The sequence below is a fragment of the Doryrhamphus excisus genome, chromosome 9, assembly GCF_030265055.1.
Source record: "Doryrhamphus excisus isolate RoL2022-K1 chromosome 9, RoL_Dexc_1.0, whole genome shotgun sequence".
In the NCBI taxonomy this organism is placed as follows: Eukaryota; Metazoa; Chordata; class Actinopteri; order Syngnathiformes; family Syngnathidae; genus Doryrhamphus; species Doryrhamphus excisus.
The window spans coordinates 3,730,313-3,749,721 of NC_080474.1; the positions used below are offsets into that span (position 1 = coordinate 3,730,313).

A 19,409-nucleotide genomic window follows, 5' to 3' on the forward strand; every position below is an offset into this window, starting at 1 on the left:
CCACCAGTCCGGGGTGTACCCCGCCTCTTGCCCGAAGACAGCTGGGATAGGCTCCAGCACCCCCAGCGACCCTTTTGAGGAAAAGCGGTAGAAAATGAATGAATGAATGAATGAAAATGAAAGTGTAAATCCAAAATAAACAAAAACAAAACAAAATAATAAAAAATTAAAAAAGCTTTAGAAATTCTATTAATGTAAGAAACACAGTGTAAGTGTAATAAACGCAGATAAATATCAAAATGGACAAAAATAGACATAAAAATAAAATGACTTAAACTTAAATAAAAGTGTAAAAAATAATAATAATGAATAAAAATGAGTGAAATAAAAGTGGGTGACGGGAATGTGGGTTCCGGGTTGAGCCCATGAGAGAACAATTGTCTAATGAATGAAATGTTGAATCTCGTGGTTGTTTCGGTAAGAGGGATGATTTAAAAGTACTTTACCAGTCATTCAGCCATTACTGAATTTCCCATCCGATCAAATGAATGATTCAGTTTTGGTTGTGAGATAAATCAGCGTCTTGTTGGATGGAAGACAGGATAGCCATTTATTTGCAAGCTTGTTGTGTTCATAAGTTGGATAAAAGATACTTTACAATCGTGTGGGGGTTTCAGTGTTCTGTTGATTACGTAACATCTGCGATGCTGCAGGGAACTACCATGTATGAGACGCTTGTGCCGTCATTCCCCGATGACGTGAATTCCATTAATGGGCGAAGAGATGCCACATCTCACGCTTGCATAACATGGAAGGCGCGACGATTCCGTGATGTATGCACCTTTCTTTGCACATTTGTGGACGTTAAGGATGATTTAACCATTTTACATATGCATTTGATGTCGCTGATTGAGTAAACATTAACATTGCCTTGGATTATGCTTGAAAAGTTCGGAGTTTTATTCTTATATTTTCCATTGTTTTGATACTCTTTTAATTTTTATTGTTTTTTTATAGTAAAAAAATAATTTTATAATAATTTTTTATAATATTTTTTATAATGATTTTTTATAATAATTTTTATAATAATTTTTATAATAATTTTTATATTAATTTTTATTTATTTTGAACGAGCCTTGTCACTTTTACAGAAGTACAAGCGAAATTGTGCAATCATCCGTCCATACATAGACAACATACTATGCGGTGTGAGTGCAATGCATATGTGTGTGCGCGACGTTCCCCCTGTCAGATGCCCAATATTGGAGCTCAGTTCGCAAGGTGTCATTGCGATAAACGTCAGTTGCCATGGAGACGTCAGTGGTGGACCCGGCGGTGAACTTTCCGTCAGGGCAGGCAGGTTCCCCCGAACCTGAGCTTCTCATCAAGAAGATTGTGTCAATTGCGTGGAGAGACCAGCTGATCAATTCCATGAGAACAGTGCAGAGAGAGGCTGAAAAAAGTATAAGATAATAAAAATATTAATAATACGATAAAACGAAAAACAATAATAAAAATACTTTAATTACTTTTGTATGATTATTTAAGTCATTTTTATTGCTGTTGTTATATTTTTCTTTCATCAGTTGTTTTACTGTTTATTTTTTTGTAGAATTTCTACAGTTTTATTTATTTGTATTTATTTTTAAATTTTATTATTTTATTTTTATGTACTTAAAAATTATTTTGTATACTTTTATGTCATTTTATTTTATTAGTATTTTATTTTATCTTATGTAGATAAAGTTTAATTTTCATATATTTTTACATTTATTTCAATTATTTTATTTATTTTTTTACTCTTTTAGTTGCCATTTTTAATTTTTTTTGTGCATTTATATTACTATATTTCTTGACTGATGCCTTGATTTGCTGATTTATTCGTTCTGCGCTGATCATTGTCAGTAATTTTACGTTGATGACACCATAGCCACCGCAGGAAGTACTGTAACAAAACATGAAGTTGAGAAGAAGGAACTCAACCAATGCTAATATTTTGTTTGATTTTCTCTTATTATGTCAACTATATTGAGTAATGTGATTATGAAGGTGACTATAGGGGTGCTATTTCACGCCCAGAGGGCTCTTTACTGTATAATAACCATGGGCAGAGCAGCATAAAAGCATAAAAGAAGACATTCGTCTGAAGTTATCAGACTTTATTTTGGCACCATGCTGTTTGTTGGTCACCCAGCATGGTGCCATGGCAACAGAGAGTTTTATCAAGTTGAACTAAGTGTCTTTTCCCCTGTTGTTTTTGCAGAAGTATCACCAGTGCATGGCTGGAGTCCTCGCCCCACCCTACGGTGTGATGGAGGCGGGTGCTGACAGTAAGTAACTCTCCATCCATAGTTGTTTTTATCTTTCGGACCAGGCAGGCACACTTTAATCAGCACTTTATCACGTTTATTTCTATTTGCTAATCCTTGTTGCACACAGCCCTTTTTTTTCTTTTAGGAAATGTGTTTTTATTTAAGTATAGCAGCATTTATGTGACACATTGGATTGTATCCTGAACAGAACACAACATAATCATATTCTCTTGCTTTTAACAGACCCCCCGCCCCCAGACATCCTTTATCTGCATTGTGATAAAGGCTGATGCTTTTTTTTAAGCTTTTGTGGCGTAACCTAACTTAATATTGACCGAGCTGTACTTAAATAAAGTCATGTGCAATACAAGCGATGAATAGCTGTGCACAGTTAAGAAATACATAGAAAATGGAAGTACTTCTATTTCTAGTATAGCGTGCCATACAGGGTACTGTAGAGTGGGGTTCACGGGGGTGGAAGGGGGCTTGGGCGTATGCACTATGCATGACTACAGAGGGAAATCATACAAGCATCAAGCGGCGGGATGCTGACACTCGCTGCTCCACTTACAGTTTGTCACATGTGTACGTATGAATGAAATATGTTTTCATGTAGAAACACTGACTTCACTTTTGATGATGGAAGCCACAGTACGTGTATTTAAAGTGGAAATGAAGCCTGCATTTCAGATTTGTGATCAAAATTCATTCAATACCATTTCCTCCTTCCTACCAGGAATGCCGGACCAAGAGAAAATGAGCACCATTTCATTCGTGTCTCCTTCCAAACACCCCGATCAGGTAGTACATTGATCAGCGTTCGTGTCCTTCTTGCGTATCACCTGACCAAGCAACATCCTTTACGCTACCCACACTCGAACCTGCCTGGAATGTCGTCTTTGTTTCAAGTGGCTTTACGGATAAACATGCCGGCTGTCAATGTCAAAGTGCTCCATCCTGTCCCACCTTAACTTTTCTTGTCCTTTCCTGGACGCTTGACACAACATCCCCCTCCTGCAGGAAATGGTGGCTCCGCTACAGGAGTCTCACCTAAGACTATTATTATTATTATTATTTCCTTCAAGGCATAAGAAAGCATAAGAAATAATAATAGAAATAGAAATAAAATAACTTCAATAAAAGTGTGCAAAATAATAAAAATAAAATAACTAAGTCAATAATTTCTTATGCTTATGCTTAATAAAAAGTAAAGTAATACAATAATAACAATAAAGCATAACATAAAAAATAAACAAATAGAAATAGAACTTAAATAATAATGTAAAAAATATGTATATATACAAATAAAAAGGACTGAAATAAAATGGTTAATAATAAATAAAAGTATAGGAAATAATAAAATATCAAACAAAATAATAACAATAAAAAATGACTTAAATGAAAGCATAAGAAACTATAAAAAATAAATCAAAACTAAAAATGAGCTAAATAAAAGTGCAAAAACACGAGTAACAAAAAAAAGACTTAAATAAAAGTGTAACAAATAATAAAAATAAAAATGACTTCAATGAGACATACAGAAAATAAATACAAATTAAAACACAACTTAAATAAGCACACCAAATTTAAACAACTTAAATAATAATGTACAAAAATGTACACAAAAATTACTTAAATAAAAGTCGACAAAAATAATAACCAATATAATGAAATAAAAGTGTAGAAACACTAATAAAAAGAGAAAACAAATACTTAAATGTTTTAAAAATAATAAAAAATGAAAATGATTTCAATAGAACAATAAGAAATACAAAAATAAATAAAAATGAAATAAATTATAGTGTAAAAAAATGCTGCTGGAAATCATTTTCCCTCCTTTTTACCTAATTTTTACAATTTTTTATAGAACATATTTCATGTTGACTGTTGGATCTTGGTAAACGTTCTCCAATTTTAGATAAACATTTGCAATAAAAGTGAGAAGCTGAGCCCTCTCCTTCTCTCTTCAACTGCCATTGTGCACTCGCCACACAATCCAGTCTACGGTGTGTTCAAGGACTACCAAACAATGTGTGAAATATCAACGCTTGAGGAAAAAAACCTTGAAGCATAAAGACATAAAAATATGTTGTACACTATCGCATGTTTCTGTTATTACCCACTTACTAGCGTGAGTGAGATGCAATGATTTCTGCCTTTTTTTTTTTGAGAGAATAACATTTTTGACCAAAAACCAGTGAATATGCAGGGCCCTGCAAGCTGAATGATGAGTGTGCTGCATAAGTAAGTCTATAAGCTGAGAAAAAATGAATAGCCGCCTCAAGGCCGAGCTTGTGTGGCGACTGCAAATGAATAAGTGATGGCACTTTCACATTAATGCATGGCTGTCAGTGCTCACTCAAGCATACACAATGCTTTTCAAATGCCACAGCCTTGCAAATATACACTTTCACCATGAGAACATGCACTATTTTATATCTCTATTATGAGGACACCATAAGCCATGTTGTCTTAACTGGTTCATTTGAAATAGAATTTTCTTTTGCAGAAGTCAATGATTGACAGTCCAGCCAAAGCCCATAATGCATGGATCTCCCAGGTAATATCCTGGACCATAACCGTCATTGTTTTATGCTGACATTTTGGTCTTATTTTCTAACTGTACTGTTCAGGTGCCATCTGAAAAGATCCTGCAGGCGGGAAAGATTATCCGGAACGCCATCCTCTCCACAGCCCCGCACATGATCCGAGATAGGAAGTACCATCTGAAGACATACAGGTTCGTTCATTCAACACACACTTGATAAATAATTACCTGTCACAAACACGCAAACTGAGGCTACAGGAACACCTTACCTACACAAAAGGCCTACAGCTTGTACCTGGGCATGCCCATATAAGGAAGTCACAGTGTTAGAAACTCTCTCTGAAACAGAGCGTCAGGACCATCCCAAACGTACATTGTAGTAATGATGTTGTACAGCAGGGGTCTCAAACTCAATTTACCTGGGGGCCACTGGAGCTAGGGTCTGGGCGAGGCTGGGGCGCATCAGGTTTTCAAAAAAAAAACCGCATTTATTAAAAACAGAAAAATATACAAACTTTTTCAGTGCTTTGGTTCCGATTTTCTACAATAAAAGCTCTGATAAAACATTCCACTGTTCTCAAATATCTTCATTTTTATTTTTCTGCACAAAATAAGATGAAAAATAAATAAACAAATCAAGAATAAAGAAAATCAATCAGTAATAAATAAATATAATAATAATAATAATAAAACGGCAAATAATAAAAACCTAAGAAACCACATATAGTTGGTGGGTAGACAAATTATTTTTTTTCAGATTAAAATGAACAAAGCATTATTAGAGCCCTGTAGACATGACAAAACACGACTATAGTCACATTTATACTCTTTTTATTTACAACATATTGCGCAACTGCAGGGTCTTGAGACACATGCTAACTTGCAAACTAGAGAGCTAGCGACCTAAACGGTAGCCTTCAAGTTATTTCCTTTAAACTTAAATAGCCAAAAACTTACCACTTCCACACGGATAGGGAGGATAACTATTAACAGTTATTTAACCTTTAACATGAACATTAATCAAAAGTAATAATTTTTTCTGGGTACATGATACCATACAGCATCCATATCAAACTTGCGTGGGCCGCACTAACATTAAACTTTCATATCAAGGCGGGGGCCTAAACTAGTGTCCTGCGGGCCACATGTTTGAGTCCCCTGTTGTACAGTATCTCTGTGTGGAGCATCACAGCCTGAGAGCAGAGCGCAGGCTTTCATTGGTGGGAACTGATGTGTTTTCCCAGGCAGTGTTGTGTGGGAACGGAGCTGGTGGACTGGCAGATGCAGCAGAACTCGTGCGTGCACTCTCGCCTACAAGCGGTGGGCATGTGGCAGGCGCTGCTGGAGGAAGGCGTCCTCAACCACGGTGAGACATCATCTTCACGTATGGTTGAAAATGCAAATTGCTGCGTCTCATGGCTCGTTGGATTTGACCCAGTGGACCGGGAGCCGAGCTTCCAAGACAAGTACCTTTTCTACCGCTTCCTGGATGATGATGATGATGATGATGAGGAGGCGGGGGCACCCTCGTTACTCAGGGAGGAGCAGAGCAAGGAGAGCCAAGAGGAGCTGCAGGACACCCTGATGCTCCTCATGCAGATGGGGCCTGACGCATACATGAGGATGATCCTGAGGAAAGAGTAAGCAGAATCAGAAATAGTTTTATTGCCAAGTATGATCATACACATACTATAGGAATTTGTTGTGGTGAAGTTCCACACACATCTATTAAAAATGAAAACACAAAATATAACAGTATAAATATATATATATACACAATCTGTTTTTTTTTTTTCCAGAAACACAGTCTGATTATTTTTTTTAGAAAAAGTCCATACTGAACGTTCATGTAATGGACCTGTCTACAGGTCATGGTGGATCCCTGCATATTCCAGATTCGCAGCCGGGCAATAGCCCGGATTTTTATTTTAAAAAAACGCTTTGCTTCCCATAATTTATTTTATTTCAATATCATGATTTTCATTTTATTTAAAATGTTTCCTTTATTATTTATTATTTATTATTTATTATTTTTTAAATTTTTTTATTTTTTTATTTATTTTTTATTTTTTATTTTTTATTTTTTATTTTTTATTTTTTATTTTTTATTTTTTATTTTTTATTTTTTATTTTTTATTTTTTATTTTTTATTTTTTATTTTTTATTTTTTATTTTTTATTTTTTATTTTTTATTTTTTATTTTTTATTTTTTATTTTTTATTTTTTATTTTTTATTTTTTATGTATGTTAATTAAGTATGTGGTAATATGGGTAAAATTATGCACTTATAACATTTTTTTGTCAAGTGCTGAGATTTCGCACCGTGCTTGGCAGTCCTTGAATGCACCACAGTTGTGTGTGCCGGGACTGGCAACGTTATTCTTCATTAGTACGGTGTTGTGGATCTCAAGCTGGCAGGATATTTTGGAAGGGGAGGTGCAAGTTGTATGTCAAAAATAGACATTTTTATGGACTTTTATCAAGTCAAGTCAAGTCAAGTTTATTTATATAGCCCTTAATCACAAAAGAGCCTCAAAGGGCTTAACAAGCAGGCAACAGAAGAAGACAGACAATAGACGACAAACGACATCCCCTGATCTGAACCCCCATCAGGGCAAGGAAAAACTCAAAACCCATTAGGGAAAAAGAAACCTTGAGAAGGGACCGCAGATGGGGGAATCCCCCTTCGAGGATGACCAGGCTGCAATGGATGTGGAGAGGTTAACATGTGACAGTTAAATATAAACATAGAGTATAATAGTCCAGGTCCAAGATGTGATGCCATTAGGACAGTTGGGCAGCCACGGGTCTTGAGATGATCACTATCCCTCTGCTGCAGCGCCTCCAAGGTAGGCCACGACCGATGTCCAGTTTCGTCAAGGCAAACTTCCAAAACAGCCTCTCCTGGACCCCCCCCCCTCAGCCGGGGGGGGCGGTATGGGAGAGAGAAGGAGCGGCAGTCAAAACAGGCAGGGAATATTTTTAACTAAACGCTAAAGTATAGAAATGAGTCTTAAGTCGGGACTTGAACATTTCTACTGAGGTAGCAGCTCTAATATTAACAGGTAGATCATTCCACAACGTTGGGGCCCGAATGGAAAAGGCTCTAGAGCCCGCATACTTCTTTCTGGCTCTCGGGATAGTCAAAAGACCGGCGTGTTGTGAGCGTAGGTTTCTAGACGGAGCATAGGGTACAATTAGGTCCACCAGATAACAAGGTGCCAACCCGTGTAATATTTTGTAAACCAGAAGCAGTACCTTAAAGTCACATCTTAAATGAACTGGGAGCCAGTGCAGGTTGGCTAGTATTGGTGAAATATGGTCACACTTACGTGTCCTTGTAAGAAGTCGCGCTGCAGCATTTTGTACTAACTGCAAGCTTTTGAGACTCGCCATTGGAAGACCAGAAAGCAGTACATTACAGTAGTCAAGGCGAGACGTGACAAATGCATGGACTAGGGTCTCTGCATCAGAGGTGGATAGAATAGGTCGTATCTTCGCAATATTGCGAAGATGAAAAAATGCTATTTTAGTAACATTCTTAATGTGTTTATGAAAGGATAGAGTCGGGTCCAATATCACACCCAGATTTTTCACAGAGTCACTTTGGGAAATTATGCTATTATCAAAACTCAGAGTGGTGTCCTTAAACAGGCGGCTCTGTTTAGCAGGGCCGATGATCACCATCTCAGTTTTATCAGAGTTCAGGAGTAAAAAGTTACAGGACATCCAATGTTTAATATCAATGAGGCAAGCCTCCAAATTAGAGCAGTCCCGCGGGTCAGTTAACTTTAGTGGGACATATAGCTGAGTGTCATCAGCATAAGAGTGAAAGCTAATCTTATGTTTGCGAATGATGTCGCCAAGCGGCAACATGTAAATGTTAAACAAAAGAGGGCCGAGCACTGAACCTTGTGGAACTCCACAAGTGACACCACAGAACTCTGAAGTCATATCATCACAAACGACACGATGCGTCCGATCCTTAAGGTAGGATCTAAACCAAGAGAGTACCGGACCAGTAACACCAATATATGTTTGAAGGCGTTCCAGTAGGATAGAGTGATTGACAGTGTCGAAAGCAGCACTGAGATCAAGTAATAACAATATTGTAGATGTGTCACAGTCCATAGAAAGAAGAAGATCATTCGTCACTTTTGCAAGGGCTGATTCAGTGGAATGGTTTCTCCTGAAACCAGACTGAAAAGGTTCAAAGAGATCACCCAAAGCCATGTGGTCATTGAGCTGTTGTGCTACAATTCTTTCAAGGATCTTGGACAGAAATGGGAGGTTAGACACCGGCCTATAGTGGGAAATACTCCCGGGGTCGAGGGTTGGTTTCTTCAGCAGGGGTCGAATCACTGCAGTCTTGAAAGCTGCAGGCACAGTGCCAGATGAGAGTGATAGATTAAATATATTTAAGAGTGAGGGGGCTAGAATTGGGAACAGTTCTTTAACAAGTTTCCCAGGAAGCGGGTCAAGCAGACATGTTGTCTGCTTTGCTGTACTGACAAGTTTTGTAAGCTCGTCCAGAGATACTTCCTCAAAGTAGGAGAAACTAGTGGGACAGAGGCTGGAAGTAGTCCCAGCAGCGATCATGGCGGTTGACATGTTAAGCCCGTCTGGCGGTAGGGAGTACTTTATTTCCTTCCTGATGAGCTCAACTTTATTTGCGAAGAATCGCAAGAACTCATCGGCTGAGAAGGGGGAACTACTAGGAGAGGTCCTCTTCTGGGTTAGCAGTGCCACTGTGTCGAATAAGTATTTAGGGTTATTTTTATGGAGGTCAATTAGTCTAGAGAAATAGTTGTTTTTTGCCGCAACAAGAGCCTGTTTATATTTAGTCAGACTATCCCCCCATGCCTGTCGGAAGACCTCAAGTTTAGTTGCACGCCATCTGCGCTCCAATCTCCGACAAAATTGTTTCAGCCTTCGAGTTTCAGCTGTAAACCAAGGAGTAAGTCTTTTGACATGACACTTAAATCTCAAAGGTGCAACAGTATCAAGAGCTTTACATAACACCTTGTTGAAATCATTTGTAAGGTTGTCTATAGGACCCTTATAGGAAGGGAAAGAGGATACCACTGAGGGCAGTAACTCAGCAAGTGCAGTAGCAGTCGAAGAACTAATATTACGACTGCTAGAGCACTGGTTCCGGTCCAAGCGGTGGGATTGGGTCAAGATTTCAAATGTTATAAAATAATGGTCAGACACAGTGGTTACGTAAGGGAGGACTGTTACGTTGGAGGTCCTAATACCTCGAATTAAAACCAGATCCAGGGTATTACCACTGATATGGGTTGGCTCATTAATTAATTGAACAAAATCAAAGGTATCGATTATTGTCTGAAAAGCCACACTAAGGGACTCTTCAGGAGAATTGACATGGATATTGAAATCACCCATGAGTACAATATTGTCTGCGTGGGTTACCAGGTCTGCAATAAATTCAGAAAATTCATCCAAGAAGCCCGAGTACGGACCAGGAGGACGATAGAGAAGTGCTAGATAAAATGGTAATGATGCGGTCGATCGCAAAACGAGGACCTCAAAAGTTTTAATTTCAGATTTTGACCAAGTGCTGAGGTTAAGAGCAGATTCATGGATGAGAGCAACACCCCCACCTTTCCTATTAGGACGTGAGACCTGAGAACTCAAAAAATTAGGTGGAGACGCCTCATTAAGGGATATAAATTCGTTTGGTTTTAACCAGGTCTCGCAAAGACCCATTATGTTGAGATTATGATCTCTTATCAGATCATTAATGAGCACAGCCTTTGAGGAGAGCGATCTAATATTCATAAGACCAATTTTCGTAAAGGTTGGCTGACTGAGGCTGTTCACTCCCAAAGAATTGATAGTAGTAATATTAACAAGATTGCTCCGTCTAGAACCCATGCCATATTTTGACTTGTTGTACACACGATAAGAAGTCAAGACCATAGGGGTCTGATAGTTGTTTGTTGAATCATCACTAGTACAAGAGGGAGGTTCAAGTTTATCACGAGGCCCTACCTCAGTAGAAGGCAAGACAGACTGTGGTGCATTTATGGGTTGTGAATCTGTATGCATAGTATGTTGCTTTATTCTACAGAAAGGGCTATGTGTACTGTTCAAGTCCGGCATAGCGCCAGTTAACCATAACCTTACAGACTCCACACCCGTTCTAACAGGCTCGCTAATCACCTGTCCCCCGGCTTGTTCTAGTGCAGGAAGTCATGTGGGACTTAAACAGTAATCTATATTTCTGGAAAGGGTAAGAGCACCTTCCCTATTAGGGTGAAGGCCATCTCTACCAAACAGTCGGGGGTTCCTCCAGAAGGAAGGCCAGTTATCTACAAACTGAAATCCCTGTTCATTACAGAAGCCAGCCAGCCACCGGTTTAGCGAGAATAATCTACTAAACCTCTCATCATTGCCTCTCGCAGGCAAGGGACCAGAGACAACTACTCGATGCCGACACATCTTTCTGGCGAGATTACAAGTCCTTGCTATGTTCCTTTTTGTAATCTCTGATTGCCTCATCATAGTGTCATTGGAGCCGACGTGTATCACTATATCAGAGAAACTAGTGTTATTTGCTTTATGTTGGTGTTTGGACCTGTTGCGAGTCAGCTCCCTAAGGCTAGCTTCAATATCGGGTGCTCTGGCCCCAGGAATACACATTACGGTGGCTGGGTTCTTGAGCTTAATGTTACGGGTGATGGAGTCACCTATAACTAATGTGCGGGAGCCAGTAGACTGTGACATAGTGGGGCTTTCTAAGGGAGTGTAACTGTTATGCGTCTGAATTGGCTCACCGCGGTTAGCCGGCCGCTTAGGGCTAATGCTAACCAGACTAGTAGGTTGGCTACAACCTACGCTATCCGGTGTGCCCGCCACATCTATCGTTACGAAATTACTCTGCTCTAGTTGGCGGACACGTTCCTCCAGCAGGGAAAGCCTCTCAAGGAGGAGGGACTTTTATGGACTTCTTTATGGACTGTTTTTCCCCATTCACTGATACAGCTACAATCTTCTGTGTTGATGTGTGTTACTCTAACATACAGCCCAGCCGAGAGGACAGAAGAAGAGTTGGAGATCATTTATGAGGAGCTGCTTCACATCAAGGCCTTAGCTCACCTTTCCACTACGGTGAGTCCTTGGTGACCACTTGTCTGCCTGATGATTTCCTTATTTTATATTTGTGGTAAAATGATATTAGCAACACCAAGAATAAATGTAAACATTCATTTGAAATGTCTGCAGGTCAAGAGAGAACTGATGGGGGTGCTCATATTCGAGTCCCATGCCAACGCGGGAACAGTGTGTAAGTCAAGTCATGTGATACCGTTTAGTCCCAGACACAGGTGGTCCTCGAGTGAATTAAAAACATAAAGTTAGTCGTACAAACAAGACTTGGAGAACTCATTCATTAGAATGAGGAAACACAGCTGCTTGACTTATTAGTAGACTTTTTACCCTTCATTGGGTCTCCAAGTGGCGGTGCGCCAAAGAAAAGGAAAGCCATAGCCGTGGAACTGAAAATGATCATCGTATTTTACAACTATTTCAACTTTCACTTTTCTTCTCATAATTATGACCTCATACCCATAAAATTTGGACTATATTTCCATAATATATATATTTTAAAACTTAATCCCCAATGTAGTTTACCAAAATTACAACTTTATTTTTCTTGGTTGTTTTTTCTTCAATATTTCAACATTGTGCGAATAAAACAACATTATTTTATGAGTTAATTTCATATAATTAAGTCTTTTTTTGTTAATATTATAACTTTACTGTTATAATATCATGAAAAATCATTTTTTTTAAATCTTTAAAAAAATATTACATTAGTTTTCTTATATTTGAATCCTTGTAAAAGAACAATTTACTTTTCTCGTCTGTTCTCAATCTGCTCCTTTTAATATTATGACTTTGTAGTCATTATATTAACATTTTAATAGAATATTTTGTTTCAATTATGTTCTGAGAATAAGGCTTTTTTCTTCTTATTTTTTTTTTTTTCCCAACAATTTCAACTTTATTTTTGTAAAATTTATTTTTGGAAAATTATGACTTTATTTTGACTAATATTATAACATTTTCCGTAACCTCATTTTACCAAAAATTGCAACTTAGTCATTTGTGTTGTTATTTTTCTTTAGTAAAAAAACAAAAAAGCATATTTTTTGGGGAAGTCTTTAAACTTTATGCAACCAAAATGACAAATCCTGTTATTTTAATGTTTTCTCTTAATATTATGACTTTATTCTTGTAAAATTACTGCTAATATTTAATTATTTCCAGTTTTATTGTTATAATAAATATATTTTTTAGAATATGCCACGTGCCAATAAAGAAACAGTTCCTGCCACAAATGAAGCTCTGCTTCCATGACAGCGCCTTGTTAACGCAGTAAATGAATTGATTGATTAATTGACACCTTCCTGTGTCTTTGCCAGTGTTCAGTCAAGGCGAGGAGGGGGCGTCCTGGTACATTATCCTAAAGGGCTCCGTCAACGTGGTCATCTATGGGAAAGTTGGTCTATTATCACCTTATGTCATGTTACGTTGTGTCATGGCTGCTCAGCTGACGGCCGCCCTGTGCTGAGCAGGGTGTCGTCTGCACACTGCACGAGGGGGACGACTTCGGGAAACTGGCTCTCGTCAATGACGCCCCCCGGGCGGCCTCCATTGTCCTGAGAGAGGACAACTGTCACTTCCTGAGAGTGGACAAGGAGGACTTCAACAGGATTTTAAGGGTTTGGAGTTTGACCTTTTCCACTATTGCCCTCTGCTGGTCGAAAGCTGCTAATGCATCTATGAAATCCATATTTTTATTGTAAAGGATGTGGAGGCGAACACGGTGCGTCTTAAGGAACACGGTCAGGATGTCCTGGTTTTGGAGAAAAGCCTCAGCAGCAGCCGAGCATCCACCCAGGGAGCTTCATCCTCCCATCACAAGTACTGCTATCATAGTATTACTACCTACTATCATACTAACAACTACTGTATTTCACATCATTCATCATTATTAGTGAGTATTATCCTGGTGGGTGGGGCTACACTAACACAGGGGTGTCCAAAGTGCCGACGGGGAGCACATTTGTGGCCCACAGCTGTTTTTTAATTGTTCATTAATGAATTAAACAATAACTATGGAACAAGAAACTAAAGAAAGAAAAAAAACTAAAGAGAAAAAAAACAACAGCAAAAAAAGGAAAAATCAGCAGTATTTTTACAAGTATAAAGTCAAAATATTAAGAGAAAAAAAGCTGGAGTTTAACAAGAAAAAGTCCGAATTTTATGATTTTATGCAATGTCATTTAATAGAATAGTAATTAAAAATAATGTGTGTTAATATGTATAATATTGAAGTTAATACATTAATGACGTGTTAACAGAACTTTCCTTTAATGGTAATTTTTTTGACGCGCGATTAACGTGCCTCAAGTTTGACCCTTGGCCCACACCGTAGTTCGATTCAACTGTGTAGCCCCCAAGCTGGAACAAATATCCAGTCTCAAAGTTACATCCTTTCATTTTTCACTATTATATACTTTATATATATAATATAATATTATATATATATATATATATTATATATGGACACCCCTTCTTCTCATGGCAGCAGATTCCAGGAAGAATCATCTACTGTTTCTATACAGGATTCATATTTATTGTTGATTTCTTTTTGTGTCAAAACTTGATTTCTTATTGGCTTGCATTGTCGTTATACCGATTATCCTCATTAAGGTTGCAGGTGTATGCTGGAGCCTATCCCGCATTATGGTTGTCTCGAACACAGTTAGCACGTCTTGTTTTGTGTTGTTGTGGTTTCTTGATGCCGTTTTGTTGGTGTGTGTGTGTGTGTGTGTGTAGGTACAAGGTAATGTCGGGGACGCCAGAGAAGATTTTGGAGCACCTGCTTGAGATGATGCGAATGGATTGTCAAGGTTCAGAATCAGGTACTATTCTGTTGATGTGGCTTATTTGAGAATATATTGTAAAAAAACAAAACATCCCTTGACTGTAGATGAGTGAATCTTCCATGGTCCAAACAGATGACAGCATTTTGGTCAGGTGACCAAAATAGCACTAAATGAAGACATTCATTCATTCATTCATTTTCTACCGCTTATCCTCACGAGGGTCGCCGCCATGCTGGAGCCTATCCCAGCTGTCTTCGGGCGAGAGGCGGGGTACACCCTGGACTGGTGGCCAGCCAATCACAGGGCACATATAGACAAACAACCATTCACACTCACATTCATACCTATGGACAATTTGGAGTCGCCAATTAACCTAGCATGTTTTTGGAATGTGGGAGGAAACCGGAGTACCCGGAGAAAACCCACGCATGCACGGGGAGAACATGGAAACTCCACATGGAGATGGCCGAGGGTGGGATTGAACCCTGGTCTCCCTTAGCTGTGAGGTCTGCGCGCGAAACCACTAGACCGCCGTGCCGCCCTATTTGAGAATATATTGTCAAAAAAAAAAAGCATCCCGTGACTGTAGATGAGTGAATCTTCCATGGTCCAAACAGATGACAGGATTTTGGTCAGGTGACCAAAATGGCAATAAACGAAGACATTCATTCATTCATTCATTTTCTACCACTTATCCTTCCAAGGGTCGCGGCCGTGCTGGAGCCTATCCCAGCTGTCTTCGGGCGAGAGGCGGGGTACACCCTGGACTGGTGGCCAGCCAATCACAGGGCACATATAGACAAACAACCATTCACACTCACATTCATACCTATGGACAATTTGGAGTCGCCAATTAACCTAGCATGGTTTTAGAATGTGGGAGGAAACTAAATGAAGATATTGGGGTAATAAAAAATAACTCTAAGGGACATTAGACTGCAATGAAATTTTTATTAACGTCCTCCATTACCTTTATTAAATCCTGTCTGTAGACACGATGATTGCGACCAGAAATTCGAAGTGGAGCTTGTGCATGAAATAGGTGACGGAATGGCAAAATTCATAATTGAGGTGGTAGATTTCAATGTACTTCTTTGGGAAATACCACACGCAAACCAAAAACAACAATGATCAAATGACAGAAAGTTCACAGAAGCCCATGCACACGTCTTTGAAAGACATTCTTATCGCTGTAATTAGTCGGGAATAAGAAGGCTGCAACATCGTTCAACAGCTATCTCCTGCTGACATGAATCCAGATGACTTCAGAAAGCACACACATGGTGGTGTGGATATGATCAACATCATGATCAAATCTTCTGGTTTCCCCCTTCCATACCAGGATGACTATTTGATGTTCTTTTTGTCCGTCTGTGTTCCAGATGCATCTTTAGATGACTTTGTGCTCACGCACTGTGTCTTCATGCCCAACGCTCAACTATGTCCGGCGTTAATGGCTCAATATCCTTTAGTCCGGCTTCTGAAATTCCATCATTCTATCATCTTCTACATCCTTTCGTTGACCCTTTACTGCTGCCCACCTACCATGCCCAGGCCTCGCAGGGCTCAGAGCAGGAGAAGCTGGACTACACGCTCAACAACAAGCGGCGTGTGATCCGTCTGGTCATGCAGTGGGCTGCCCTGCATGGAGACCAACTGCAGGAGGAGGACGTCTCAGTGGCCTTCCTGGAGGTCAGCCACAGGCCCACAGTGATGGGGAGAATAGAATTTATTAGCTGTATAGGTTACTGTACACCAGTCGTGTTCCTAGACTGGGATGTACAGTTAGTGGAGTTTTAGTAAGTCGCAACTTTATTTATTATTTATTTATATTATTCCCGTAATATTTTGACTTTATTGTCATAACGTATCTTTTCCCCTCAATCTATTTTTCATATTAAATAACATTGTTAAATGTAAATGTCATGCTAGTATATTATTTTTAATATTACAATATATATTTTATAATATTACGAGTTAATTCTCTTAAAATTGCAACTTTTTTCTCTCTTGAATGCGACTTTTTCTTTTAAGATTTTGAGATTTTATTCTCGGAAAGTTACAGCTGTATTCCAACTATTTTATATTTGTTCTTATATTTATATAATATTATATATTATATATAATATATTATATATATTATCATATATATTATATATTTATAATATATATATTTATAATATATTATAATTTAATATTATATAATATTATTATAATATTATATATTTATAAATATTATATATTTATATTATATAGTATATTCTTATATTTTTTTCTACATTTTTTTGGTGTAAGATATGACTATTGTGTAATTTTTTTGGAGTTGATTCAGTGTTTATTCATCAACCAAATTTTACTAAACTTAAAAAAACTGTTACATGTTTTTAATTTAATTTAAATTTTATTCTCGGAAAATTTTTTGTCATTTTTGCTGGAGATTTTTAAAATTTTCTAACTACTTCAACTTTCTTTTTGTAAATGTTGTAGTAATATGAGGCTCCAAATGGCCCCCGGGCCACACTTTGCACATCCATGTTGTAGACCATTTGTTATTAGTGCCATTTGTTGATCTACTTGTGTGTTTTTTTCTTTTTCAGGACTTTCTGATGGCTGTGTCTAATGATGCTAAACCACTGCCACCTCTAAATGAGCAGCTAACGGAGCTGGAAAAACTTGTCAAGTACAAGTATGTTTTATCATACCATAAAATTCATCGTAGCAAATTCTCAGGCGCTTGATGAGTATTTTTTTCCCAACCTTTCAGCACAGACGATGCGTCACACAGAAAGGTACATCTCCACCAGGAGCCTTGAGTCTGACTTGAAATGACGGGTGTTGCATTCCTGGTAATCTGTGGATCCCCCCCCCCCCAGCACAAAGTCCTACTGCGGCAGTTCAGCACGGGAGAAGACAAGCTCCACAAGTGTCAGCCTATCAAGAGCGATGATGAAAGTGAGTCCAGGTTACACCTCACATGTGACTCACAATACGTGACTATTCCTGGTTCTCCGTCAGTTCTATTCAAAGTGTTCTGCTGTGACCACACCTACATCACCATCCGGGCTCCTGTGGCCGCTTCGGTCAGGGACGTCATGGACGCCGTGGCAGACAAGCTGGGCTCGGCGGACGATCTTCTCCTGGTCAGTCTCAGCTCGGCAGGAGGTGAGAACACTCAGCACGTGTATGTCCTGTTTGGACAATGAATGACGGCAAACCGGGGGTGCCCAAAGTGGGGCCTGGGGGACATGTCCAATATCAAAGTGGCCCCCTTTGATATAATAAGAGTAAGAGTCAGATTAAGATTAAGAGTAAGATGAAGAGTAAGATGAAGAGTAAGATGAAGAGTAAGATGAAGATGAAGAATAAGGGTAAGAGTAAAGAGTAAAGAGTAGTAAGGAGTAGTAAGGAGTAGTAAGGAGTAGTTAAGAGTAGTTAAGAGTAGTAAAGAGTAGTAAAGAGTTAACTCTTAAGAGTAAAGAGTACAGAGTACAGAGTAAAGAGTAAAGAGTACAGAGTACTTGCCTTCCATGAGGACGTAATGTTTTGGTCAAGTAGTTTTTAAAATAAATTAGAGTTAAGAGTAAAGAGTAGTAAAGAGTAGTAAAGAGTAGTAAAGAGTAGTAAAGAGCAGTAAAGAGCAGTAAAGAGCAGTAAAGAGCAGTAAAGAGTAGTAAAGAGTAGTAAAGAGTAGTAAAGAGCAGTAAAGAGCAGTAAAGAGCAGTAAAGAGTAGTAAAGAGCAGTAAAGAGTAGTAAAGAGTAGTAAAGAGTAGTAAAGAGTTAACTCTTAAGAGTAAAGAGTACAGAGTACAGAGTACAGAGTACAGAGTACTTGCCTTCCATGAGGACGTAATGTTTTGGTCAAGTAGTTTTTAAAATAAATTACCCGCAAAAAAATGTGACTTATACTCCAGTGCGACTTATGTATGTTTTTTTTCTACTTATTATGCATTTTTGGCTTTGTGAGACTTATACTCCGGAGCGACTTATAGTCCAGAAAATACAGTATATAAACCACATACGTACATAAAATGGCAGAATTGGAATTACGGGATAGAGTAAGCCTGTCTGAATAAATACGTTTTAAGCTGGGATTTGAAGGTGGGAACCCAGTCTGAAGTTTTTTATGTGTTCTGGGAGGGCATTCCAGAGGCGGGGGGGGGGGGGCTGAGCGACTGAAAGCTGTGGACCCCATGGGTGAGTCGGATGGATAAAGAGAACCTAAAAGTGCGGGTGGGAGTGTTTATGTGAAGGAGGTTGGCGAGGTGGTTTATGACCTTGAAGGTGAGGACCAGAATTTAAAAGGAAGCCAGTGGAGTTGTTGCAGGACAGGGGTTATATGACTCATGGAGGGGGTTCTGGTGATGATACGAGCGGCAGGGTTTTGAACCACGGCAGATAATTCAGTGATAAAATCAGTACTAGGCTTAGATGGACGGTAAACAGTGGCTATTATGGTTGGAGATGGTTCGCTCCAGCGTTCACTCAAACCGGAATTCCTTATGAAAAGTATTGTGCAAAGGCAAAAAGACACGTGGTCTAACCTCCTGTATGTCTTTGTGTTGGATGAGCAGATAAAGTCACGTTCAAACCCACGGATGTGTCCGTGTTCTCCTCTCTCACCATCAACGGACGTCTCTTCGCCTGCCGGAAGGATCAGCTGGATTCTTTGGTGCCTTTTGAATTTGTTG

General features: G+C 38.7%; 1 protein-coding gene across 7 annotated transcripts in view; it reads left to right on the forward strand.

Annotated features, from left to right (window-relative positions):
* The window catches only part of rapgef4a (Rap guanine nucleotide exchange factor 4a), a 53,628-nt gene that overhangs the window by 28,805 nt on the left and 5,414 nt on the right, over positions 1–19,409 (forward strand). For 5 of the 7 annotated variants that reach the window (XR_009131688.1, XM_058082613.1, XM_058082612.1 and 2 more), the window contains 19 exons: positions 2,204–2,270; positions 2,989–3,053; positions 4,762–4,812; positions 4,886–4,992; positions 6,045–6,166; positions 6,239–6,440; positions 11,850–11,934; positions 12,049–12,109; positions 13,251–13,327; positions 13,404–13,550; positions 13,637–13,752; positions 14,671–14,756; positions 16,103–16,181; positions 16,262–16,412; positions 17,318–17,406; positions 17,485–17,509; positions 17,594–17,672; positions 17,736–17,882; positions 19,293–19,390. Coding sequence is in view for 6 of the 7 variants with exons in the window: in XM_058082612.1 (XP_057938595.1) it covers positions 2,204–2,270; positions 2,989–3,053; positions 4,762–4,812; positions 4,886–4,992; positions 6,045–6,166; positions 6,239–6,440; positions 11,850–11,934; positions 12,049–12,109; positions 13,251–13,327; positions 13,404–13,550; positions 13,637–13,752; positions 14,671–14,756; positions 16,103–16,181; positions 16,262–16,412; positions 17,318–17,406; positions 17,485–17,509; positions 17,594–17,672; positions 17,736–17,882; positions 19,293–19,390 (1,854 nt within the window). In the remaining variant the exon portion in view is untranslated. The remainder of the gene's footprint in view (positions 1–2,203; positions 2,271–2,988; positions 3,054–4,761; positions 4,813–4,885; positions 4,993–6,044; positions 6,167–6,238; positions 6,441–11,849; positions 11,935–12,048; positions 12,110–13,250; positions 13,328–13,403; positions 13,551–13,636; positions 13,753–14,670; positions 14,757–16,102; positions 16,182–16,261; positions 16,413–17,317; positions 17,407–17,484; positions 17,510–17,593; positions 17,673–17,735; positions 17,883–19,292; positions 19,391–19,409) is intronic. The other 2 variants (XM_058082614.1, XM_058082617.1) reach the window with 1 other exon arrangement.